General features: G+C 46.7%; 1 protein-coding gene across 3 annotated transcripts in view; it reads left to right on the top strand.

The window, feature by feature from the left end:
- LOC110503343 (neurobeachin) overlaps nucleotides 1-26,662 on the top strand; it is a 329,781-nt gene that overhangs the window by 227,014 nt on the left and 76,105 nt on the right. For all 3 annotated transcript variants that reach the window (XM_036961703.2, XM_036961702.2, XM_036961699.2), the window contains 2 exons: nucleotides 25,730-25,847; nucleotides 26,095-26,197. In XM_036961703.2, the coding sequence (XP_036817598.1) occupies nucleotides 25,730-25,847; nucleotides 26,095-26,197 (221 nt within the window). The remainder of the gene's footprint in view (nucleotides 1-25,729; nucleotides 25,848-26,094; nucleotides 26,198-26,662) is intronic.

Below are 26,662 nucleotides of genomic sequence, written 5' to 3'. Positions count from 1 at the left end.
AGGGATAGAGAGGAGAGAAGATGGAGGGAGTGGAAGGGAGAGGGGGAGCAAGAGAGGGTGAGGGATAGAGAGGAGAGAAGATGGAGGGAGGGAGAGGGGGAGTAAGAGAGGGAGAGGGATAGAGAGGAGAGAAGATGGAGGGAGCGGAAGGGAGAGGGGGAGTAAGAGAGGGAGAGGGATAGAGAGGAGAGAAGATAGAGGGAGGGAGAGGGGGAGTAAGAGAGGGTGAGGGATAGAGAGGAGAGAAGATGGAGGGAGGGAGAGGGGGAGCAAGAGAGGGAGAGGGAGAGAGAGGAGAGAAGATGGAGGGAGCGGAAGGGAGAGGGGGAGTAAGAGAGGGAGAGGGATAGAGAGGAGAGAAGATAGAGGGAGGGAGAGGGGGAGTAAGAGAGGGTGAGGGATAGAGAGGAGAGAAGATGGAGGGAGCGGAAGGGAGAGGGGGAGCAAGAGAGGGAGAGGGAGAGAGAGGAGAGAAGATGGAGGGAGCGGAAGGGAGAGGGGGAGTAAGAGAGGGTGAGGGATAGAGAGGAGAGAAGATGGAGGGAGGGAGAGGGGGAGTAAGAGAGGGAGAGGGATAGAGAGGAGAGAAGATGGAGGGAGCGGAAGGGAGAGGGGGAGTAAGAGAGGGAGAGGGATAGAGAGGAGAGAAGATGGAGGGAGGGAGTGGGGGAGTAAGAGAGGGTGAGGGATAGAGAGGAGAGAAGATGGAGGGACCGGAAAGGAGAGGGGGAGCAAGAGAGGGTGAGGGATAGAGAGGAGAGAAGATGGCGGGAGGGAGACGGGGAGTAAGAGAGGGAGAGGGATAGAGAGGAGAGAAGATGGAGGGAGCGGAAGGGAGAGGGGGAGTAAGAGAGGGAGAGGGATAGAGAGGAGAGAAGATGGAGGGAGGGAGAGGGGGAGTAAGAGAGGGTGAGGGATATAGAGGAGAGAAGATGGAGGGAGCGGAAGGGAGAGGGGGAGCAAGAAAGGGAGAGGGAGAGAGAGGAGAGAAGATGGAGGGAGCGGAAGAGAGAGGGGGAGCAAGAGAGGGTGAGGGATAGAGAGGAGAGAAGATGGAGGGAGTGGAAGGGAGAGGGGGTGCAAGAGAGGGTGAGGGATAGGTGGAGAAGAGGCAGAGGGGAGAGGAGAGTGAGGGAAGGAGAGAAAAGAGAGAGAGGGCCATAGAACAGAAAGCTTGTGTTCATACAAACCTCCCTAACTGATGATGTGCCTGTTAGAACATGGTTAAGGCCTACCATAATAATGTAGCAGTCCCTCCAGGATTCTGTGATCGCAAATTGTTTTTGCAAATCAAAAATTGCCTGCATATTATGTGTTGGTCTTGCAAATTTGACCGATCATCGCACTATTTCAGCATAAAACAGCCAAATCATTGCAATATTTTTGCATAAACCTTGACCCATCACCGCAGTACAAAAAGAGAACTTGCATTTTCAACCAATCACTGCATATTTACCGCATAATATGGTTCAACCAAGACACAGGTCAATAAACATATTGCTGTGCAAAATGTCAGAATTTCCTGCAAAAAAACTATGGAGAGAGAGAGAGAGAGAGTAAGGTTAAGGCCTACCATAATATGGAGAGAGAGAGAGAGTAAGGTTAAGGCCTACCATAATATGGAGAGAGAGAGTAAGGTTAAGGCCTACCATAATATGGAGAGAGAGAGTAAGGTTAAGGCCTACCATAGAGAGAGAGAGTAAGGTTAAGGCCTACCATAATATGGAGAGAGAGAGAGTAAGGTTAAGGCCTACCATAGAGAGAGAGAGAGTAAGGTTAAGCCTACCATAGAGAGAGAGAGAGTAAGGTTAAGGCCTACCATAATATGGAGAGAGAGAGAGTAAGGTTAAGGCCTACCATAATATGGAGAGAGAGAGAGTAATGTTAAGGCCTACCATAGAGAGAGAGAGAGTAAGGTTAAGCCTACCATAGAGAGAGAGAGTAAGGTTAAGCCTACCATAGAGAGAGAGAGAGTAAGGTTAAGGCCTACCATAGAGAGAGAGAGAGTAAGGTTAAGGCCTACCATAATATGGAGAGAGAGAGTAAGGTAAAGCCTACCATAGAGAGAGAGAGAGTAAGGTTAAGGCCTACCATAATATGGAGAGAGAGAGAGTAAGGTTAAGCCTACCATAAAATGGAGAGAGAGAGAGTAAGGTTAAGCCTACCATAGAGAGAGAGTAAGAGAATACCCGAGGCTAGTTCTAACAGCATAGTGTTTATTGAACAGCAGCCATGATGATCATACGCTAGTTTCATGATCCAGTGAAGGAAAAACGTGGCTATAATTAGCTTATCTTTACCTGCCAAGCTAAGATCTGTGTCAATGTGAATCTCAGAATGTAGATGGCTAGAACATAGAATATAGATGGTTTCCAATGACAACTGTCACATTTGCATACAGCACTATGAAGTGTTACTGTTCTGTTTAGATGAGTATTTTGAAGAAATACAGAGCGAACTTATACAAATGATTTATGAAGAAATAAAGTTAATTTATGTTCTTTATCCTCAGTAAATAAAGTGAATTTGCTGAAACGTTTGACTCATAGTAAAGTGAGAAAATCAAATCTTGTTTTATACATTTTCTGCTGCTACTGATAATCATGAAGCTATCCTAGGATGTAATCAAACATATCTTCTGTTGTCTAGTAGTTATTCTATATTTTGGCCTTTTATAATTGTACGACGCAAACCATAAAGTTTATAATAACCAAATAAATTGGCGGTCTGTCCTTGATGTCATGTGTGTAATTGGTGTGATCTACAGTGCATTCGGAAAGTATTCAGACCCCTTGACTTTTTCCACATTTTGTTACGTTAAAGCCTTATTCTAAAATTAATTAAATAAATTAAAAAATCCTTATCAATCTACACACAATACCTCATAATGACAAAGCGAAAACAGAAATACCTTATTTACATAAGTATTTAGACCCTTTGCTATGAGACTCGAAATTGAGCTCAGGTGCATCCTGTTTCCATTAAACATCCTTGATGTTTCTACAACTTGATTGGAGTCAAACCTGTGGTCAATTCAATTAATTGGATGTGCTTTGGAAAGGCACACACCTGTCTATATAATGTCCCACAGTTGACGATGCATATCAGAGCAAAAACTTAGCCATGCGGTCGAAGGAATTGTCCTTGATAAAAAGGAAGAGATCCTTGATAAAAACCTGCTCCAGAGCGCTAAGGACCTCAGACTGGGGTGAAGATTCACCTTCCAACAGGACAACGACCCTAAGCACACAGCCAAGGCAATGCAGGAGTGGCTTTGGGACAAGTCTCTGAATGTCTTTAAGTGGCCCAGCCAGAGCCCGATCGAACATCTCTGAAGAGACCTGAAAATAGCTGTGCAGGGACGCTCCCCATCCAACTTGACAGAGCTTGAGAGGATCTGCAGAGAAAAATGGGAGAAACTCCCCAAATACAGGTACGCCAAGCTTGTAGCGTCATATCAAAGAGGACTCGAGGCTGTAATCGCTGCCAAAGGTGCTTCAACAAAGTACTGAGGAAAGGGTCTGAATACTTATGTAAATGTGATATTTCAGTTAGTTTTTTATTATTAAGGGGGGTCTGAATACTTATGTAAATGTTATATTTCATGTTTTTTTGTCGCTATGGGGTATTGTCTAGATTTATGAGGGAAAATAGCATTTAATACATTTTGAATAAGGCTGTAATGTAACAAAATGTGGACAAAGTGAAGGGTTCTGAATATTTTCTGAATTGCACTGTATAACATTTGAGTTTCTTGTTAACAAAACCAAGATATCATATGCTTCCTGCACTTTAAAAAGCAGCTATTGTTGCAGAAAAGTCATAAATCTGATTTCACTTACTGTGACGTGCTGCTGAAGCTCATAAAAGAGCAAAACCAGAGTGTTGCACGGCCAGGTTTACCCAATTTGTTGCCTGAATGGCTTTTGAAAGGAGTCCCAGTTTGTACAAAGGGAGCCTCCTTTTTGTTTGGTTTCCCATCTGTGTCATCTGGTGGTCTGTGAAGGGGTCTGTTAGGGGGTGGCGGGGGTGTGTGGGCGGGTTACGGGGCGCTCCCCTGCGTGGAGGCCAGTTGTTTTATAGACTGTGTGGAGTGGTGCAGGGAGTTCATCAGTGAGATGCTCTATTGTGCTCCAGCACAGCTGACACGTGTGAAGTGACTCCAGCATATTGACAGATCATTTCCATTGATGAAACTGGAGGAACCGCCTCGTTTCAGACAGTGATTTATAACCTAGGATTACAGAACCCAGCTTCACCATCCTCTCAATGACAGCAGGGGAGACTCATGTTCCACATTCACCCAGTAGCACCCAACTCATAGACAACTTTTTAAGATTATACGTTACAAGTTAAACACAGTTGTAGCAACTCAATAACCTAGGTCTGATATCTATCCATCTGATATCCATATCCCAAAATGATTTGTGTAAAAACTGAATTTGTTGACCCTGTGTTGGCCACCCTACTGCTGCTAGCCCCAGTCACCTTACTGCTCAGCCACATGTAAGACACATTTCCACCCCTCCATTTTATGCTGCTGTTGTCCTCTCTACGAGAGGGGGGAGGAGGGGGGAGAGAGGGAGGGAGGGAGGCTCACCCTGAGCGGATGCTAGACAAAGATGGCAGCAGAGACATTTTGTCAACTCTGATTAGTTCTGCTTGTGGTGAGCAGTGTGGAATATTAGCCTGTTACCACACACACACACTCACACTCACACACTCACACACGCACAGACGGAAAGAAAGCTACAATCAAATCACTCCCTACTCTTCTCCATCCCAAATACTGAGACAGAGGGCCATATGGGGCAGGAAGTCAATTGCTTATTTTACACGCTAATTAACAATGATCAAACTGCATTATGGGGAAGGTGTGTCCCAGACATCTGACCAAGTTTAAGCAATCATTCTCACATTTAAATACTCCAATAGCCAGAGATATTCCAAAATGAAACGCTTATAATGTCCAATGACTGGTGTGTTGTGTGTATTGAATAGTTTATTGGGGTTCGGCTAGGTGTGTTTGTTGTGTGGGGTTTGGGTGATGTGAGATGGTTACTGTATGTGTCAGTGTCACATCTAGCTCACCTCGGAAGCATCAGACATCAGGACTGTCTTTCTCTGTGTCTGTCAGACTGCCTGGTATCTGTCAGCTCTTATTGGTTGTCTAGATCCTCGCCCCTTGGCTGTGCTTGCATGCTTAGTGCTCTGTCCTCCCGCTGGGATATCTTCTATTGACTTCATAAAACTAGTAATCTCTCTGACTTCTATTAGAGCAAAACAAGAGATTGGCTGAAGCCCACGGACATCAGGCTGACCCATTAACCAGTCATGATCCAGGAGGCGGAGGAGAAGAGGAGGGGATGAAGAGGGGGAGGAGGAGGGTATGAGGAGGTTCTGGTGACATGCAGGTTCCTGCTTCCAGGCGTTCACCTGATCTACACTCAACAAAAATATAAAAGCAACATTCAACAATTTTACTGAGTTACAGTTCAAATAAGGAAATCAGTCAATTGAAATGAATTCATTAGGCCCTAATCTATGGATTTCACGTGACTGGGCATGGGCGCAGCCATAGGTGGGCCTTGGAGGGCATAGGCGTTAAGATGCGTGGTTTGGTGGGTCATGTTTTGTAGGGCGCATGACTCGACCTCCACCTCCCGAGCTGGGCTGGCGCGGTTACACATGGTCTGCGTTTCTCTAAAACAACGTTGGAGGTGGCTTATGGTACAGAAATGAACATGTAATTCTCTGGCAACAGGATGTTCCTGCAGTCAGCATTCCAATTGCTCGCTCCCTCAAAACTTGAGACATCTGTGGAATTGTGTTGTGTGACAAAACAGCACATTTTAGAGAGGCCTTTTATTGTCCCCAGCACAAGGTGCACCATGCTGTTTAATCAGCTTCTTGACATGCCACACCTGTTAGGTGGATGGATAGGAGAAATGTTCACTAACAGGGATGTAAACAAATGAACTTATTCAGTCCAGCTCTGGAATTGGGGATGACGAGGAGAGGAAGAGCAGATGACAAGAGGAGGGGATGATGGTGGATGATGGAGACAAAGGGAGCTACCGGAGCTGATTTGGTTTGAAAATAAAAAACAGCAGAACTGATTTAACACAACAAGATAATAATTGTATTTCAGCGTCAGGTCTGTGGTGAGAGTTGGGAAGGTGTGTGCGTGTGCATGTAAATACAGTGCATTCAGAAAGTATTCAGACCCCTTCCCTTGTTCCACATTTTGTTACGTTACAACCTTATTCTAAAATTGATTAAATAAAACATTTCCTCATCAATCTACACACAATAACCCATAATGATGAAGTGAAAACAGGTTTTTAGAATAGTTTGCAAATGTATAAAAAATGTAAAACAGAAAAACCTTGTTTACATAAGTATTCAGACCCTTTTCTTTGAGACTGGAAATTGAGCTCAGGTGCATCCTGTTTCCATTGATCCTTCTTGAGATGTTTCTACAACTTGATTGGAGTCCACCTGTGGTAAATTCAATTGATTGGACATGCTTTGGAAAGGGACACTCCTGTCTATAATAGCTCCCACAGTTGACACCATCCATACAGTGAAGCATGGTGGTTGCAGAGATATTTTTCAGCGACAGGGACTGGGAGACTAGTCAGGATCGAGGGAAAAGATGAATGGAGCAAAGTACAGAGAGATCCTTTATGAAAACCTACTCTGAGGCGCTCAGGACCGTCCAACAGGACAACGACCCTAAGTACACAGCCAAGACAAAGCAAGAGTGGCTTCAGGACAAGTCTCTGAATGTCCTTGAGTGGCCCAGCCAGATTCCAGACTTGAACCCGATTGAACATCTCTGGAGAGAACTGAAAATAGCTGTGCAGCGACACTCCCCATCCAACCTGACAGAGCTTGACAGGATCTGCAAAGAAGAATGGGAGAAACTCCCCACATACAGGTGTGCCAAGCTTGTAGTGTCATATACAAGAAGACTCGAGGCTGTAATAAAAGGTCTGAGTACAAACATTTCTAAAAATCAGTTTTTGCTTCATCATTATGGGGTATTTTGTGTAGATTGATGAGGAGGAAAAAGACGATGTAATCCATTTTAGAATAAGGCTGTAAAGTAACAAAATGTGCAAAAAGTGAAGGGGTCTGAATACTTTCCGAATGCACTGCTGAGGACGTGTGTGTTCCTGGGGAGGTGTAGAGCTGGGAAGGTGTATGTTTAGAGCTGGGGAGGTATACACCGGGTGTACAAGACATGCTCTTTCCATGATATAGACTGACCAGGTTAATACAGGTGAAAGCTATGATCCCTCTTGTTAAATCCACTTCAGTCAGTGTTGATGAAGGGGAGGAGGTGTCACGGCGCATCGGTTTGAGTGTGTCAAGAGCTGCACTGCTGCTGTTTTTTTTTACCCCCAACAGTTTCCAGTGTGTATCAAGAATGCTCCTCCAGCCAACTTGACCCAACTGTGGGAGGCATTGGAGTCAACATGGGCCAGCACCCCTGTGGAACGCTTTTGACACCTTGTTTTTTTATTTTTACCTTTATTTTACTAGGCAAGTCAGTTAAGAACAAATTCTTATTTTCAATGACGGCCTAGGGTTGGAACGACAGATTTGTACCTTGTCAGCTTGGGGATTTGAACTTGCAACCTTCCGGTTACTAGTCCAACGCTCTAACCACTAGGCTACCCTGCCGCCCCGTGACCCAACAAATTGAGGCTGTTCTGAGGGCAAAGAGGGTGCAGCTCAATATTAGGAAGGTGTTCCTAATGCTTTGTACACTCAGTATATGTGTGTGTGGGAGAGAAGCGTGGGGGGGGGGGGTATTGACACGTCTAACAAAGGAGATTTGTGGTTTACAGAAGCTGTCATATGGTAGGTCAAGTAGAGAGTCAGTAATATGATCCAATATGATGTCCTGCGCAGCACTAGGCTCAGTAATGACTGACTGACTGGAGAAGCTGCCAGTGGCTGACTGAGGTTAGGGACTCGGAGTTGAGAGGTTGAGGGCTGAGAGAAGGTGCTCGGAGGCTGAGTGTTGGGGAGCTAAGATGTTTGGGGTTGAGAGGCTGGGAGGCTGAGTTAAGATGTTTGGGGTTAAGAGGCTGGGAGGCTGGGGGTTGAATGAGAGGCTGGAAGTCTGGGAGTTGAGTGAGAGCCTAAGAGGCTAGGGGATGAGAAGCTCGGAGGCTGGGGATATAGAGGATGAGTGGTTGGGAGGTTGAGGGTAGGGGCTGGGAGGCTGAATGAGAGGCTGAGAGTTGAGTGTCTTGTCTTGACGCCTGCCTCAGCTTTCCACAGCTCCCCTTGATCACTTCTGGCTGCCTCTCTCTCATCTCAGATACAGTCTGTTGGGAAAAGCTACCTTTCCCTCTCATTTTCTCCCTAATTTACACATTTAAGATATTTTGGTTAGCTTATTTGCAATTCTCTTTTTTTCTGACTGAGCCTCTCTCTACCGCTGCCATCTCTTTCACACACACACACACACACACACACACACACACACACACACACACACACACACACACACACACACACACACACACACACACACACACTGTCTCTCTCTTTCACAGTGGTGTTCTCTTTTTCCCTGTGTTTGCCCCCAGGCTGTGAGCTAATTTAAGGTTCTATAGTTGTGCTGTGTTGTACACCTGTCTTCTATTAATGCTCCCAGTGCTGCCATTCCACTCTTAATGAGATGTTATTGTAATTATTGTCATTATGGTGTGTTCCATTATGACGGTGATTGATGTTGTTGTTATGGGAGTAGTTCTCTATAATTATAGGAGAGCTGTTAAGAAGGTCCTCACTCAATGATTGGTCATTTAGACACAAGGACACGGGGTGTAGTAGAAGTGAACTCAGGCTGTGTCCGAACCTCTACCTTTGGGCCAATGGCCCATTCTTATTATGCCCTTTAGCCAAAGCCATATTCCTTGTATAATTAACTACTTTTGACCAGAGACCTATTCCATATGTAGTGCACCTATGGCCTCTGGCCAAAAGTGTTTAGTACTATAGTAGTACTGTAGAGAGACTCCAGTGTAGAGTTGGTCTGGGCTGTAAAGAGAAGAGCAGAGCTGCACAGACTGGTCAGTAGTAAAAAGCAGTATACAGACTGGTCAGTAGTAAAAAGCAGTATACAGACTGGTCAGTAGTAAAAAGCAGTATACTGACTGGTCAGTAGTAAAAAGCAGTATACAGAATGGTCAGTAGTAAAAAGCAGTATACAGACTGGTCAGTAGTAAAAAGCAGTATACAGACTGGTCAGTAGTAAAAAGCAGTATACAGACTGGTCAGTAGTAAAAAGCAGTATACAGACTGGTCAGTAGTAAAAAGCAGTATACAGACTGGTCAGTAGTAAAAAGCAGTATACAGACTGGTCAGTAGTAAAAAGCAGTATACAGACTGGTCAGTAGTAAAAAGCAGTATACAGACTGGTCAGTAGTAAAAAGCAGTATACAGACTGGTCAGGATAGTGAATGGTAGCATACAGACTGGTCAGGATAGTGAATGGTAGCATACAGACTGGTCAGGATAGTGAATGGTAGCATACAGACTGGTCAGGATAGTGAATGGTAGTCTGCCTGTAGTCGTTTTAAGACCATTACAACAGTGAAAAGAAACACAATGGTCTGTTCTGGGCTTTGTCTCAGTCAGTCAGTCACCATGCAGCTCCCCGCCTGGGAAACTCACGTCTCTCTGCCTCTGATGGAGAACGGTTAGTTTAGCCTATTCCGTTTTCAGGAATATCTGGTTGTGTTTTTTTACGAACTTTCTTTGGGAATCTTATTGTTACGACGGGCGGCAAAATACTTGGAGGAATGCTGAAAGATTCAAATCAGAGTTGAACGAAGGATGTTGAAGTTCTCCTCCAAGCGATTCGCAATCCAATTAAGATTTTAATAAGGGTCATGGTGAGGTCCTTCACGCTGTAGGGGTGGGGGCATTAGGGGGCAGGGCTTTAGCATGGGGTGAGGGGTGTATGATGGGGCTGGAGCTGGGGAGGGTGTTAGGGTGAGATAGTGCTGGAGTGGAGGATATTGGGCTGGGGTGTACCATAAGAGCTGGAGTGAAGGATATTGGGCTGGGGTGTACCATAAGGGCTCGAGTGAAGGATATTGGGCTGGGGTGTACCATAGTGGCTGGAGTGAAGGATATTGGGCTGGGGTGTACCATAGTGGCTGGAGTGAAGGATATTGGGCTGGGGTGTACCATAGTGGCTGGAGTGAAGGATATTGGGCTGGGGTGTACCATAGTGGCCGGAGTGAAGGATATTGGGCTGGGGTGTACCATAATGGCTGGAGTGAAGGATATTGGGCTGGGATGTACCATAGTGGCTGGAGTGAAGGATATTGGGCTGGGGTGTACCATAGTGGTTGGAGTGAAGGATATTGGGCTGGGGTGTACCATAATGGCTTGAGTGGAGGATATTGGGCTGGGGTGTACCATAGTGGCTGGAGTGAAGGATATTGGGCTGGGGTGTACCATAGTGGCTGGAGTGGAGGATATTGGGCTGGGTTATATTGGGATAAACTGGAGGCTAATGGAAATTTCATAAATCACTAAATTGTGAATGGTGAACAGGTGCTTTAAAGGGTCATAATTATTTTACTTTTCATCTGAGCATATACAGCAGAAGGAGAAGAGAATAACGTACAGAGGTTGGGTCTAGTGTCTGGAGGGACATATTGGTGGTGGTGGTAGCAGGTCTTTCAGATGAGCTGGGAGGGGAACAGAAGAAGGTCTGGTGGTGGTGGCGGTGGTGGTGGTAGCAGGTCTTTCAGATGAGCTGGGAGGGGAACAGAAGAAGGTCTGGTGGTGGTGGCGGTGGTGGTGGTAGCAGGTCTTTCAGATGAGCTGGGAGGGGAACAGAAGAAGGTCTGGTGGTGGTGGCGGTGGTGGTGGTAGCAGGTCTTTCAGAGGAGCTGGGAGGGGAACAGAAGAAGGTCTGGTGGTGGTGGCGGTGGTGGTGGTAGCAGGTCTTTCAGAGGAGCTGGGAGGGGAACAGAAGAAGGTCTGGTGGTGGTGGCGGTGGTGGTGGTAGCAGGTCTTTCAGAGGAGCTGGGAGGGGAACAGAAGAAGGTCTGGTGGTGGTGGCGGTGGTGGTGGTAGCAGGTCTTTCAGATGAGCTGGGAGGGGAACAGAAGAAGGTCTGGACGTGGTGGTGGTGGTGGTAGGTCTTTCAGAGGAGCTGGGAGGGGAACAGAAGAAGGTCTGGATGTGGTGGTGGTGGTAGGTCTTTCAGAGGAGCTGGGAGGGGAACAGAAGAAGGTCTGGATGTGGTGGTGGTGGTAGGTCTTTCAGAGGAGCTGGGAGGGGAACAGAAGAGGGTCTGGACGTGGTGGTTGTGGCGGGCGTTTGAGGTCCACCTTCCATGCTGGGAGCTGTTAGTGTCTGACAGGCGTTTAACTCCACACGACCTGCTTCTCAAGTGGCTCCGTTCAGGCGCTCAGCAATCCTGTTAGCAGCTACAATTACAATTCATGGCTCCCAGAGAGACTTTGAACAGCCAGAGAGGCACTGAGACTGGAGACCCTTCAGTTTAGTGGAAACTCTGAGGGTGCACACGCACACATACACATACACATACACATATACACATGTACAACACACACACACACTCACACTCTACAACAGATCTTTAGAACAAGTCGAAGTTGAATAATATAATTATAATATAATGACAAGATTTGATTTTATTTACTGGCCATAATTACTCCACCTTTCTCCTGAGCAATAAAATAAATGAATGCATTTCTTTATGCACCTGGTTGCTATGAGTTGTATAAATGTGTGTCTTCATGGAGTTGAAGGTGCTTGTCATTTGTGTAAAGTTCAGGTGTAGATGTGTGTTTTACGTCCTCTTCATCAAGCCTGTCATCAGGTTTCATCAAGCGTGCAAACAATAACTGTTTGTTCTGTGAGGGGATTGAAAACCAAAGCACATTCAAACACTTTCAAAAGCAGGAAGAAGAAAGGCTGGGCTTGATGCTTAATAGGTGCTTTAGTAATTTCTCAGTTTTCATAGTTGATCCGTTCTGAAGAGCCTGGGAGAAGAAAGGCTGGGCTTGATGCTTAATAGGTGCTTTAGTAATTTCTCAGTTTTCATAGTTGATCCGTTCTGAAGAGCCTGGGAGAAGAAAGGCTGGGCTTGATGCTTAATAGGTGCTTTAGTAATTTCTCAGTTTTCATAGTTGATCCGTTCTGAAGAGCCTGGGAGAAGAAAGGCTGGGCTTGATGCTTAATAGGTGCTTTAGTAATTTCTCAGTTTTCATAGTTGATCCGTTCTGAAGAGCCTGGGAGAAGAAAGGCTGGGCTTGATGCTTAATAGGTGCTTTAGTAATTTCTCAGTTTTCATAGTTGATCCGTTCTGAAGAGCCTGGGAGAAGAAAGGCTGGGCTTGATGCTTAATAGGTGCTTTAGTAATTTCTCAGTTTTCATAGTTGATCCGTTCTGAAGAGCCTGGGAGAAGAAAGGCTGGGCTTGATGCTTAATAGGTGCTTTAGTAATTTCTCAGTTTTCATAGTTGATCCGTTCTGAAGAGCCTGGGAGAAGAAAGGCTGGGCTTGATGCTTAATAGGTGCTTTAGTAATTTCTCAGTTTTCATAGTTGATCCGTTCTGAAGAGCCTGGGAGAAGAAAGGCTGGGCTTGATGCTTAATAGGTGCTTTAGTAATTTCTCAGTTTTCATAGTTGATCCGTTCTGAAGAGCCTGGGAGAAGAAAGGCTGGGCTTGATGCTTAATAGGTGCTTTAGTAATTTCTCAGTTTTCATAGTTGATCCGTTCTGAAGAGCCTGGGAGAAGAAAGGCTGGGCTTGATGCTTAATAGGTGCTTTAGTAATTTCTCAGTTTTCATAGTTGATCCGTTCTGAAGAGCCTGGGAGAAGAAAGGCTGGGCTTGATGCTTAATAGGTGCTTTAGTAATTTCTCAGTTTTCATAGTTGATCCGTTCTGAAGAGCCTGGGAGAAGAAAGGCTCCAAATGGCCCTCAGTATTAATTTGATGTGACTCCTGTACAATACTGGCTGGGGCTCCCTCTGTCCTCTCTCTCCAGCAGGCACCTTCTTTCATCAGCACAGCCTTGGAAGTTCAGCCTAAATGTTTAATGAACCTCGGCTGTAAGCCTCTTTGGTATTCTGTCTTCATAATGCTACTTTAAGACTATTATTACTGTACGTTACAGACAGAGGAACACAGTGAAACTGCTTCTCTTTTGTCCAACTTAGACTGATATGGGACAATTAGGAGATCTGTGGTATTAACCACACATCCTAATATTATTATATAATATTACACATCCTTGTTTTATGTTATATTATAATGCATAATACCACATCCTATATAAACCTATTTCACTGAATTATATTTCAAAATAAATAGTAATGAATTAATTTAACTGAAAATGAATATCTGATATTTAGTGCCAAATATCAAATATCCAACAAAGGATAGACCAGAGGTACGTTCAACAAGGGAAATGGTTTGCAAATGTGTGCTAACGTTAACTAACATATACCATTTGGTTTGTGTTAGCAGCTAACAGATAGTGCGGTGAACATCCACATTTCCAGAATAGAACATAGAAACAGTTTAAATATAAAGCATGAGAAAAATGAGTTTGTTTGGTTTTGTCATGATTTATTTTTAAAGACATTTATGTTTGTCTTCCCAGATATACTATGACTGTTATTATTGTATTATAATCTACTATTTAGTCCCACATCAACTTCCCTAATAAATCACAATCTAGCTCGCTGAGACCTGAGTCTCCCTCAGTGGAACCAAAACAGATGAAGGGTTAGGAACAAGACCTCTGAATCACCACTGTCACTGGAATATTTACAGATAACAAATCATCATTAATCAGTATCTGGTGCCATATTAATATTTTGGTAAGAAAGATGCAAGATTACAATGAAACTGTATAATGTTGTTGTCATACAGGGACACAACATGTCTCTCTTCAATGAATCACTCTCTCCCCATGAGGGTTTCGTGGGGTTTCTGAAATTCTTTATTGGTGTGTTTTCTCTTTCTCTATGGGGCGTGGTCAAAAGTAGTGCATTAAACAGGGAATAGGGGGCTCAGGGAAATTGAGGGAGGTGGGAGAGAAATATTCTCTATTGATCAGAAATCTCACTGAGAGGATTGTCAGGTTACTCTCTTTTACTATGTTTCCTTAATTAAAAGTAAGATCTGTCCTTCATGTCTTTTCCTTCATGTGTGTCTGCAGGTCATTGACCCTGATAAAAACAGCTTGCATTAATATGCTTTAATCCAGTGTAATTAGTCAAATTACAGCATGCCACACAGCTTGTTAGGCCTGTCGGTTTTGGCATGAAGGCAACATGGCCTGCTGGAGTCCCTCTGGACAGCACACAGCACAGGCCAGTCCCACAGGCCAGTCTACCCTCCATCTCTCCTTCCTCACAAAGCCATGACACAAAGACAAAGAGACGAGGTGGCTCTCTCTCTCGCTCCACCCATTCACACCTCCTCTAGTCGTCCCCCGTAGCCTAAGAGTGTACGCCTGCCTGTCTAACTGCCTGTTTGTCTGTCCCCCAGTAGTATCACAATTATATAGGGATGTCTGTTATGGTGATTGTGAGCCTGGGATTCAAAAAGTCAGAGTAATTAATTCAGCTGTGTCTTCTCCTCCTACGTACAGTAGCTATGTGTGTGTATGTGTTTCCGAGTGAGAGCAAGACATGTGCTGGTGAGCGCTAGCTACTGAGCAGGCTACACGCTGGGATTCAAGACGTTTCAACATGGTGTGGGATTAGCTCGGGTAAAAAGATTTAAACTATATAATTACAAGAGGATCAAGTCCAAATGATCTAGTGCAGTCAACAAGCCAGATTAACGTCCTGTTCTGAGCGCTGCTCCCAGCCTGGAGGGTTAGCCTCTCATTAGCATACATTTACACACTCAGCTGAGCAGCCTGTAGATAACAACTTGCTCTACCTTTAACGCATCCCACAGCCCTCTTCAGCCCTCTGCCCGCAGGCCTCCACAGCCCTCCTAAACCCTCCGCCCGCAGGCCTCCACAGCCCTCCTCAGCCCTCCGCCTGCAGGCCTCCACAGCCCTCCTCAGCCCTCTGCCTGCAGGCCTCCACAGCCCTCCTGAACCCTCCCCCCGCAGGCCTCCACAGCCCTCCGCCCGCAGGCCTCCACAGCCCTCCGCCTGCAGGCCTCCACAGCTTGTTGTACTGTTGACACTGAGACATCAGTCAGGCTAATTTCGCTTTACGCCTGAAAAAATGATGCTCCAGATTCCGACTGCATACCGGAGGTGTCACCCCCCATAATCCTCAAAGAGCGCCCGGCGGAAAGGGAGGTTGTGTGTTTTCCAGATGATATACCGTGAACGACACAGAGAATTATACGAGCGGAGACAAATCTGTAACATAGTATTAAGCGATTCCCAGTGAATAGCAGGGATAAAGGAGTAATGGATGAGGCTGTCATTATTACCTCTGTGTAGAGGGGAGCGCTGGAGCAAAGGTAGAAAGATTAATTGAGGACGAGTGAGGCGCTCATTGCTCATCAGACCTTCTCGTCTAAACGCTTGCTCTTTCTCTCCTTCTCTTCCGCTGTCTCTCCTCCTCTTCCTTGTCTCTTTCCCTCTCCTGCTCTAGCCCTCTTTCCCTCTCCTGCTCTAGCCCTCTTTCCCTCTCCTGCTCTAGCCCTCTTTCCCTCTCTTCCTTTCCATCCCTGTTTCTTTCTTGGTTTTCCTCTCCAGCTTGGTCTTTTTCCCTCTTCCTGTCTATCCATGTATTTTTCCCTCTCATATCTCTCTCTCTCTCTCTCTCTCATATCTCTCTCTCTCCATCTCTCTCTCCATCTCTCTCTCTCTCTCTCTCTCTCTCTCTCCCTCTCTCCCTCTCTCTCTCTCTCTCTCTCTCTCTCTCTCTCTCCCCCTGTCTCTTTCCCTTTCCTCTTCTCTATCCATGTCTTTCTCTCTTCTCATCTTCATCCCTGTGTCTTTCTCTCTCTCCCTCTCCATCTCGTTGTGCCCCGCTACCCTCCCACATAAAGAAGCGAGATATGGGATGGATTTAAGCCCTAGTTTGGTGGCAGCCTTCAGCTTGGTGTACTGAGTGAGCAGCATCCAGGGGAGTGGATGGGGGATTTCAGTCGTCTTATGGTTGGCAAGCCCCTGAATATGACCCATTAGTGAAGTCCTGCTGGAAGAGTCCAATCCCAAATGACTGCAACCCTTCACTCTAGTCTAGCTCCTTAGTGTAGGCCATCTGAAGCTGGGCCATGTATCAGATGGAAGGCATGCTTTGTGTATGTGGATGTTGTGTATCTAAGAAAGTGTTACCTACAGTAACTGTCATATGACAGAGTGGTTTTGTCTCATTTTCTTAAAGTGCATAATTAAAGTGATTATTTTTTGGAAGTGTATTTGAAACGCGTAAACCCACAGCCCCCCCTCCCCGCTACTCAACTCCGTCTGGTAACGTGTGTGAAATACGTAAACCCACAGCCCCCCCCTCCCCGCTGCTCAACTCCGTCTGGTAACGTGTGTGAAATACGTAAACCCACAGCCCCCCCTCCCCGCTACTCAACCCCGTCTGGTAACGTGTGTGAAATACGTAAACCCACAGCCCCCCCTCCCCGCTACTCAACCCCGTCTGGTAACGTGTGTGAAATACGTAAACCCACAGCCCCCCCCTCCCCGCTACTCAACCCCGTCTGGTAACGTGTGTGAAATACGTAAACCCACAGCCCCCCCCTCCCCGCTACTCAACCCCGTCTGGTAACGTGTGTGAAATACGTAAACCCACAGCCCCCCCCTCCCCGCTACTCAACTCCGTCTGGTAACGTGTGTGAAATACGTAAACCCACAGCCCCCCCCCCTCCCCGCTACTCAACCCCGTCTGGTAACGTGTGTGAAATACGTAAACCCACAGCCCCCCCCTCCCCGCTGCTCAACTCCGTCTGGTAACGTGTGTGAAATACGTAAACCCACAGCCCCCCCCTCCCCGCTACTCAACTCCGTCTGGTAACGTGTGTGAAATACGTAAACCCACAGCCCCCCCCTCCCCGCTGCTCAACTCCGTCTGGTAACGTGTGTGAAATACGTAAACCCACAGCCCCCCCCTCCCCGCTACTCAACTCCGTCTGGTAACGTGTGTGAAATACGTAAACCCACAGCCCCCCCTCCCCGCTACTCAACCCCGTCTGGTAACGTGTGTGAAATACGTAAACCCACAGCCCCCCCCTCCCCGCTACTCAACCCCGTCTGGTAACGTGTGTGAAATACGTAAACCCACAGCCCCCCCCCCTCCCCGCTACTCAACTCCGTCTGGTAACGTGTGTGAAATACGTAAACCCACAGCCCCCCCTCCCCGCTACTCAACCCCGTCTGGTAACGTGTGTGAAATACGTAAACCCACAGCCCCCCCCCTCCCCGCTACTCAACTCCGTCTGGTAACGTGTGTGAAATACGTAAACCCACAGCCCCCCCCCCTCCCCGCTACTCAACCCCGTCTGGTAACGTGTGTGAAATACGTAAACCCACAGCCCCCCCCCTCCCCGCTACTCAACCCCGTCTGGTAACGTGTGTGAAATACGTAAACCCACAGCCCCCCCCTCCCCGCTACTCAACTCCGTCTGGTAACGTGTGTGAAATACGTAAACCCACAGCCCCCCCCTCCCCGCTACTCAACCCCGTCTGGTAACGTGTGTGAAATACGTAAACCCACAGCCCCCCCCCTCCCCGCTACTCAACCCCGTCTGGTAACGTGTGTGAAATACGGCGACGTGACATAAACATTATTGACAAACTTGGCTGGACGTTTGGGTGATCTGGCAGCCAGCAGCAGTGGCCTGATGTGATGTATATTCATCCTTTTATCCCAGTGGTCCCAGAGCACCAGCTCCCTGCTACCGTTACCAGCCACGCTCGCTACCACCAGCCAGCACCGTGTCATCTCTCCACACTCCAACCACCACACAAATGGATACTGACACAGATTATGCAAATCTGTATCTTATTTTCCCCAATACCTGTTTCAGGAGCCTGGTACTTTATTGAAGTTGAGATATGGGACTGGGAGAGGGAACCGAGCGCTTCGCCTCCTAACTATAATCTCAGAGAGTTTGAACGTTTCCCCATTTCCACCCTCATAACAGTCATAACAGTTGTCATGGCGAGGGAAGATCAGATGGAAGGCATGCTTTGATATTTAGGAATCAGCATCAATCTGAAAAGGACCTAATGGGGATTATAGTTGCAGTAAAAGGTTGGTTTGTGACAGGCATCGGTCATAGAGCTCAGATATGTCTCCTCTCATTTACTTAACGAAACAGCAATACTTTTTTTTATGGATTAGTCCTCAAGAGAACATTTCAGAACGACCCCCACCCCCCAGTATGAAACACTGTTGTTTTTTCACTGTAAAACCTATAGTATATAACCTGTTTTTCAGTGATTGGTTTGTTTTTAGGTTCCTTGTCAGTTGGTTTGATCCTTGTGGTCTGTGGAATGGCCTCTTGTTGTTTCCACCCCATGCTGTCTACACCGCACACCCACCCACCCACCCACACACCCACACACCCACACTACACACCACTATAATGGATGAGAAATTAGATGCATATTCCAGAGCTGCTTGACATGTGTTGACACGCAACATGTGATTTGTTTCCTTTGTTTTGAAATGAGGGTTAAGAGGCCTAGTGCCTGTGTTGCCTAGCAATTCATTTGAAGAAGGAAGAGAGGAATACATTCCTGACAGGATGGCGAGCAGAAAGCAGAGTGGAATAGTTTCACTATACCAGGATGCCGGGTAGAAAGCGGAACAAGTCACACATGGTAAAATAAGTTGTGACATTTGTTGATTAGGGCTGTGGTGTCTCTCATTTGACACCGGATAACGTACTGCACTTTTCATTATAAACTCTATATACAACTACACTGAACAAAAATATAAACGGCACATGTAAAGTCTTGGTCTCATTTTTCATGAGCTGAAATAAAAGATCCCAGAAATGTTCCATATGCACAGAAAGCTGATTTCTATTAAATGTTATGTACAAATTTGTTTGCATCCCTGTTAGTGAGCATTTACCCTTTTTTCCAAGATAATCCATCCACCTGACAGGTGTGGCATGTCAAGAAGCTGATTAAACAGCATGATCATTACACAGGTACACCTTGTGCTGGGGACAATATAAGGCCACTCTAAAATGTGCAGTTTTGTCACACAACATGTTGCCATAGATGTCTCAAGTTTTGAGGGAGCATGCAATTGGCACACTGACTTCAGTAATGTCCACCAGAGCTGTTGCCAGATCATTTAATGTTAATTTCCCTACCATAAGCCGCCTCTGATGTCATTTTAGAGAATTTGGCAGTATGTCCAACCGGCCTCATCCGCAGCTGTAGCCACGCCAGTCCAGGACTTCCAGATCCGGCTTCTTCACCTGTCTGAGACCAGCCACCCGGACAGCTGATGAAACTGTAGTTTGCACGGCAGAAGAATTTCTGCACCAACTGTCAGAAACCATCACAGGGAAGCTCATCTGCGTGCTTGTTGTCCTCACCATGGTCTTACCCTGACTTCTGTTCGGCATCGTAACCAACTTCCACTGGCACGCTAGAGAAGTGTGCTCTTCACAGATGAATCCTGGTTTCAACTGTACTGAGCAGATGGCAGCCCACATGTATGGCATCGTGTGGCCGAGTGGTTTGCTGATGTCAACGTTGGAGTAATGCTATGGGCAGACAATCTACGGACAATGAACCCAATTGCATTTTATCGATGGCAATTTTAATTCACAGAGATACCGTGACGAGTTCCTGAGGCCAATTGTCGTGCCATCCATCCGCCGCCATCACCTCGTGTTTCAGCATGATAATACACGGCTCCATGTCGCCAGGATCTGTACACAATTCCTGGAAGTTGAAAATGTCCAAGTTCTTCCATGGCCTGCATACTCACCAGACATGTCACAAGCATGTTGGGATGCTCTGGATTGATGTGTATGACAGCGTGTTCCAGATCCCGCCAATATCCAGAAACTTCGCACAGCCATTGAAGAGGAGTGGAACTACATTCCACAGGCCACAATCAACAGCCTGATCAACTCTATGAAAAGGAGATGTGTCGCTGCATGAGGCAAATGGTGGTCACACCATTTACTGACTGGTTTTCTGATCTACGCCCCTACCTTTTTTTTTAAGGTATCTGTGACCAACAGATGCATATCTGTATTCCCAGTCATGTGAAATCCATAGATCAAGGCCTAATTAATTTATTTAAATTGACTGATTTCCTTGTATGAACTGTAACTCAGTAAAATCTTTGAAATTGTTGCATGATGTTTCTATTTTTGTTCAGTGTGCTGTATATCTACAATCATGGTAAATGATAGTATTTACACGTTTTTCCTTATCTGATGTCCAGTGTCCCTATATGCTTCTGTGCACCTTGTCATGGATCCATAATACAGTTCCTTCAGAAAGTATTCACGTCCCTCGACTTTTTCCACATTTTGGTGTTACAGCCTGAATTCAAAATGGATTACATTGAGATTTTGTGTCGTTGGCTTACACACAATAACCCATAATGACAAAGTGGATTTTTTATTTTTCTAAATATGAGCAGACATTGAATATCCCTTAAGCATTGTGAAGTTAGCCTGTACAGAATAAAAATATTCAGAAACATGCATCCTGTTTGCAATAAGGCACTAAAGTAAAACGGCAAAACATTTGGCAAAGAAATGTACTTTAACTCATGAATACAAACCGTTATGTTTAAGGCAAATATAACACAACACATCACTGAGTACCATTCTTCATATTTTCAAGCATGGTGGTGGCTGCATCATGTTATGTGTATGCTTGTCATCAGCAAGGACTAGGGACTTAAATAAACGGAATAGAGCTAAGAACAAGCAAAATCCTAGAGGAAAACCTGGTTCAGTCTGCTTTCCTACAGACACTAGGAGACACATTCACCTTTCAGCAAGACAACAAGGCCAAATATATACTGGAGTTGCTTACCAAGATGGTATTGAATATTCCTGAGTGGCCTGGTTACAGATTTGACTTAAATCTATGGCACTTCAACACTTGAAAATGTCTGTCTAGCAATGATCAACAACCAACTTGACAGAGCTTGAAGAATTTAAAAAAGAAAATGTGCAAATATTGTTTCACCCAGGTGTGCAAAGCTCTTAGAGATTTACCCAGAAAGACTGTTGTAATTGCTGCCAAAGGTGATTCTAACATGATTCTAACATTGACTGAGAGGGTTGAATACTTATCTAATCAAGATACTGTATATTAGTGTTTTGTTTTTCATATTTTACAATTTTTTTTCCTACATACATACATAAATACATAAATACAGTATGGAGTATTGTGTGTAGATCAATGACAAAAATTAAAGGGAAAAAATGGTGTGAATAATTTGTTGATCCTGTTCCCCTCCCTCCCAGTTCTGCACTGTGTACCCTGAGATCAGGTTGTAAACCAGCGTTCACAGTGTATGCTCTTTCTCCTTCCATCCCTCCTCCCCTGGGGTCAGGTTGTGGATGCAGTGTATGCTGATGCTCCAAATGATTGTGTGTGAAATCCTCTCCATTCTCAAATCTCTCTCTCTCGCTCTCTCTCTCTCTCTTTCTCCTTCTCTCTCTCCTTCTCTCCCTCTCCCTCTCCCCCTCTCTCTCTCTCTCTCTCTCTCTCTCTCTCTCTCTCTCTCCCTCCCTCTCTATCTCTCTCTCTCTCTCCCTCTCTCCCTTTCTCTCCTTCTCTCTCTCTCTTTCTCCTTCTCTCTCTCTCCCTCTCCCTCTCTCTCTCTCCCTCTCTCTCCCTCTCTCTCTCTCTCTCTCTCTCTCTCTCTCTCTCCCTCGCTCTCTCTCTCTCTCTCTCTCTCTCTCTCTCTCTCTCTCTCTCTCTCTCTCTCTCTCCCTCTCTCTCTCTCCTTCTCTCTCTCTCTCCCTCCTCTCTCTCTCTCATCCTCATCTGTTCTCTCATCTCCTGGGCTGTGGATCCGGCAGTGTCGAGGCTTTCCACTAGAAGCCTATTAGCTGTGTGAGGGGAGAACACAGAGGATCTACTATGATAGCAGGTTGTCACTCTATTAGCTGTGTGAGGGGAGAACACAGGGATCTACTATGATAGCAGGTTGTCACTCTGCTCCCCTCTCCTTTATAACTGTATCAGTCATGCTGGCTTGGGGCTTGACTCAATCATCTTATTATGGCCCCATCTCAGCAGAACTGACTGACACACTCGCACACACGCACGCACGCACACTCGCACACACACGTATTAATGTCAGTCACATTGACATGAATACATAAATATATAAATGCGTACTGTTCAATCAGGCTGGACAGTACGGGGTTAACGTAGGACAATACCGGGTAAATGCTGAATAATTGCTAAAAGGACCAATGAACAAAACTTAGACCGCCTGCTGCTTGGGACTTCTACGTCTATGTGATGTTTTCTACTGTATGTTATTCCATGTGACCTTCAGCCTAAGCACTGCTGTCACCGATGTCTCTCCTCATTTCAGCTGTCACAATATTTCTCCACACTGATGTGATGTTCCACAGGCTCAGTGCAGCTATCCGCCCTCTGTCACATCACACAAGGACAGGAAACAAAAGACAGAAATGTTCAATTGCATTATGGTCATTATAGGAGAGGTATGATCTCCACCCAGCTAGTAGAGCAGCACACACGCACCATGGGATCTTAATGTGTGTGAGGTGGGGGGCTGGGGGGGCCTGCATGGAAACAAAAGGCTAGGCTTGTCTGCCTCCAGCCCCTCCCCATCCATCCCCCTGTAGTGTGACAGCCTGTGAGCAGAGCAGGGGAGGTGATGAGGCGGGTAGTGGGTTGGGCAAGGGGGGAGTAGGGGTGGGTAAGGGGGAGAAGGGGTGGATCTGGAGGGGCCTGGCCCTCCTTGGTCATCCTTCGTGGTGGTGGGCTGATTAGATTGGGGCCGAAGTCTCCATCTGGCAGGCAAGACTGTCTGGGGCCTGGCCGACTGGCTGGCTGGCCGGCTGGCTGTGTCCCCAGCGCTCGTCAGCTCTGACACCTTTGACAGCTTCAGCAAACAGGTTCATTAAATGGCATTTCTTACAGCTGCTTCTCTCTCTGGGCTTTGTCAAGCCTCCAATCTGCAGGGGCCCCTCGCTGCTTGTTGGTTTAAGTCAAGGCTTTGTTGTTCTGACATAATGTTTTGATGTGGGCTGTTTGAAGCGGAGGCTTTTTAGCCTGTGTTTTGTTGCTGGTGAGGCCTCTGGCCTGCACTGTCTGTCTTTAACCCTGTGGCCTGGCCTGGCCTGCATGCTCTCTGTTCCCAGTTATAGCAACATACAAGAGCAACCAGGAAGGGGTAATACATCCATGTAGACACAGCCTCTTCAGTAGTTTTTAATGTAAGGTTGATCAGGCCATGCATTGTAATAGTAGTCTTGTAATTTTCCTCATTTTCCTCATCTTTCTTCATCCTGATCTGTTCACAATCTCTCCATTCATCTATCTTTCCCTCTCTCTACCGCTCCTTCTCTCCATCTCCCCCACCTCTCCCTTTCTCCATCCCCCCATCTCTCCCCTTCTCCATCTCCCCCATCTCTCCAAGTCTCCCTTTCTCCATCTCCCCCATCTCTCCATCTCTCCCTTTCTCCATCTCCCCCATCTCTCCACCTCTCCCTTTCTCCATCTCCTCCCATCTCTCCACCTCTCCCTTTCTCCATCTCCCCCATCTCTCCACCTCTCCCTTTCTCCATCTCCTCCCATCTCTCCACCTCTCCCTTTCTCCATCTCCCCCATCTCTCCACCTCTCCCTTTCTCCATCTCCTCCCATCTCTCCACCTCTCCCTCTCTCCATCTTTCCTCTCCTCCTCTTCAGCTGCTCCCTACTACAAATGTTCTCTGAGCAGGCAGTCTGTCTCTATGACAACTGTTAGAGCCTGGGGTGGCTGATTTGTCAACCTGGGGCAGCACAGGAAGGAGAAGCAGAGATGCCACCACCCCTCCCCCACCTCTCCCTCCCTCGCACCCTCCACTTCTCACTCCCTCGCTCCCTCGCTCCCTAAAACCTGCCACCTTCTGCCCTTCACTCCACTTCTCTCCATCTAATCCACTTATAATTGAGCTCCAGAGACTTTGTGGCAGGGAGGTCGAGCCACAGCTATTCCAGGGAGAAATTAATGCACCACTGCCTCACTCCTCTCCTCTTCTCCCCTCTCCTACCCTCTCCTCTTCCTGTCCTCTCCTACCCTCTCCTCTTCCTGTCCTCTCCTACCCTCTCCTCTTCTCCCCCCTCCTACCCTCTCCTCTTCCTGTCCTCTCCTACCCTCTCCTCTTCCTGTCCTCTCCTACCCTCTCCTCTTCCTGTCCTCTCCTACCCTCTCCTCTTCTCCCCTCTCCTACCCTAACCTCTTCCTGTCCTCTCCTACCCTCTCTTCTTCCTGTCCTCTCCTACCCTCTCCTCTTCCTGTCCTCTCCTACCCTCACCTCTTCTCCCCTCTCCTACCCTCTCCTCTTCCTGTCCTCTCCTACCCTCTCCTCTTCTCCCCTCTCCTACCCTCTCCTCTTCCTGTCCTCTCCTACCCTCTCCTCTTCCTGTCCTCTCCTACCCTCTCCTCTTCCTGTCCTCTCCTACCCTCTCCTCTTCTCCCCTCTCCTACCCTAACCTCTTCCTGTCCTCTCCTACCCTCTCCTCTTCTCCCCTCTCCTACCCTCTCCTCTTCCTGTCCTCTCCTACCCTCTCCTCTTCCTGTCCTTTCCTACCCTCTCCTCTTCCTGTCCTCTCCTACCCTCTCCTCTTCCTGTCCTCTCCTACCCTCTCCTCTTCTCCCCTCTCCTACCCTCTCCTCTTCCTGTCCTCTCCTACCCTCTCCTCTTCCTGTCCTCTCCTACCCTCACCTCTTCTCCCCTCTTCTCCCCTCTCCTACCCTCTCCTCTTCCTGTCCTCTCCTACCCTCTCCTCGTCCTGTCCTCTCCTACTCTACTCCTGCTTGTCACTGTTTTAAATGAGCATTAGCATTGGTCCTAACATCCCCAGCCCAACATCTCACTCTGCCTCCCCCCTAGTTCCCCCCCTGGACTGTCAGTCAGGCTCGAGCTACATCCCCTCTCTGTGTGTTGTGTTTCACCTGTTCTCTCTCGCACCCCGCCCTGGGTGGTTCTCATGTCTCTGTCTGTGTCCAGCTACACTGATAGGATGGGAATGTGTGTGATTGTAACCTGGGGAGACTAGGCCGAACCAAGTGCTCAGACAGTGTTGGAAGGAGGGAGAGCGGGAGGTGTGTTAGTGGGATTTTTTTCACCTGTCACGGAGGCCTCTCTTAAACTCCCTCAGTAGACCTGCTGTCCCAGAGGTGCTGCACACTAATGATCCCTCTCTCCTCATCCCCCTCTCTTCTCTCTTTTGCTCACCCCCATCCTCTCCTTTCCTCTCCCCTCTCCTCTCTGTCTCTCCTCTTCTTGTGTTGGTATTGATGTGTGTAACCCAGAGGCCTGTTCTTCCTGTTTTTTTACACCCTGGTTGCGTGTTGCAGACCACCTGAAATAGATATTAAAGACAGAGGTGAATCTGGGAAATAGCATGTTTAGAGACAATGGAAGTCTACAACCTAGTTGCAACAGTCTACAACCTGTGTTTGTCACAATGTAAACCATTTGTCTGGTCTCTTTCCCCTCCTGTTCCTTTCCTCCTCTCTTTTCCTCTCCTCTCTGCAGGTCCTGGCGTACTCCGAGGGTCTGCATGGTAAGTGGATGTTCAGTGAGATCAGAGCGGTCTTCTCCAGGCGATACCTGCTCCAGAACACTGGCCTGGAGGTCTTCATGGCCAACAGGAGTAAGCATCACACACACTCACTACGTCCCAAATGCCACCCTATTCCCTATATAGTACACTACTTTGGACCAGAGCCAATAGTGCACTACATAGAGAATAGTGTGTCATTTTGTACACAGCCACACTCTGGTCTCAGATGTGTCCTGTTTGCATTCTGAAGATGATATATAATAAACTGCTTCTCTTAACCACTTTAACATAGTGTTGAGAATTGTTATTAATCACGTTTTGTTATCTCTCCTCCCAGCGTCAGTGATGTTTAACTTCCCAGACCAGGCAACAGTGAAGAAGGTGGTCTACAGTCTACCCAGGGTCGGAGTGGGAACCAGCTATGGCCTACCACAAGCCAGGTAACTCACACACACACACACACACACACACACACACACACACACACACACATATTTAAATGTTTAGCTCATGAAACATTTTGTTTCGTATTTGGCCTTTGCCATACTGGCTCCAGAGTAGTATTATGGGGTGCATTGTGTCCATATTATTTAGCAGGGTGTGTATTGTTAGTCTCCCCATCTACCTCCTTTGTGTTGTGGAGAGTGGAACTGTCCCTGCCAGCAGCTGACCCTGCTTACAGCAGAGACATTTTTGTACTGTTTCAGAGGTCCACACACAACATGACATAATACAGAACATTAATAGACAAGAACAGCTTAAGGACAGAATTACATACATTTTTAAAAAAGGCACACGTAGCCTACATATCAATACATACACAAACTATCAAATAGGTCAAATAGAGGAGAGGCGTTGTGCAGTGAGGTGTTGCTTCATCTGTTTTTTGGAACCAGGTTTGCTGT

This window comes from Oncorhynchus mykiss, chromosome 24 (assembly GCF_057628025.1).
Source record: "Oncorhynchus mykiss isolate SJ-2025 chromosome 24, ASM5762802v1, whole genome shotgun sequence".
Taxonomy (NCBI): domain Eukaryota; kingdom Metazoa; phylum Chordata; class Actinopteri; order Salmoniformes; family Salmonidae; genus Oncorhynchus; species Oncorhynchus mykiss.
This window is presented reverse-complemented; position numbering and strand designations above follow the sequence as displayed.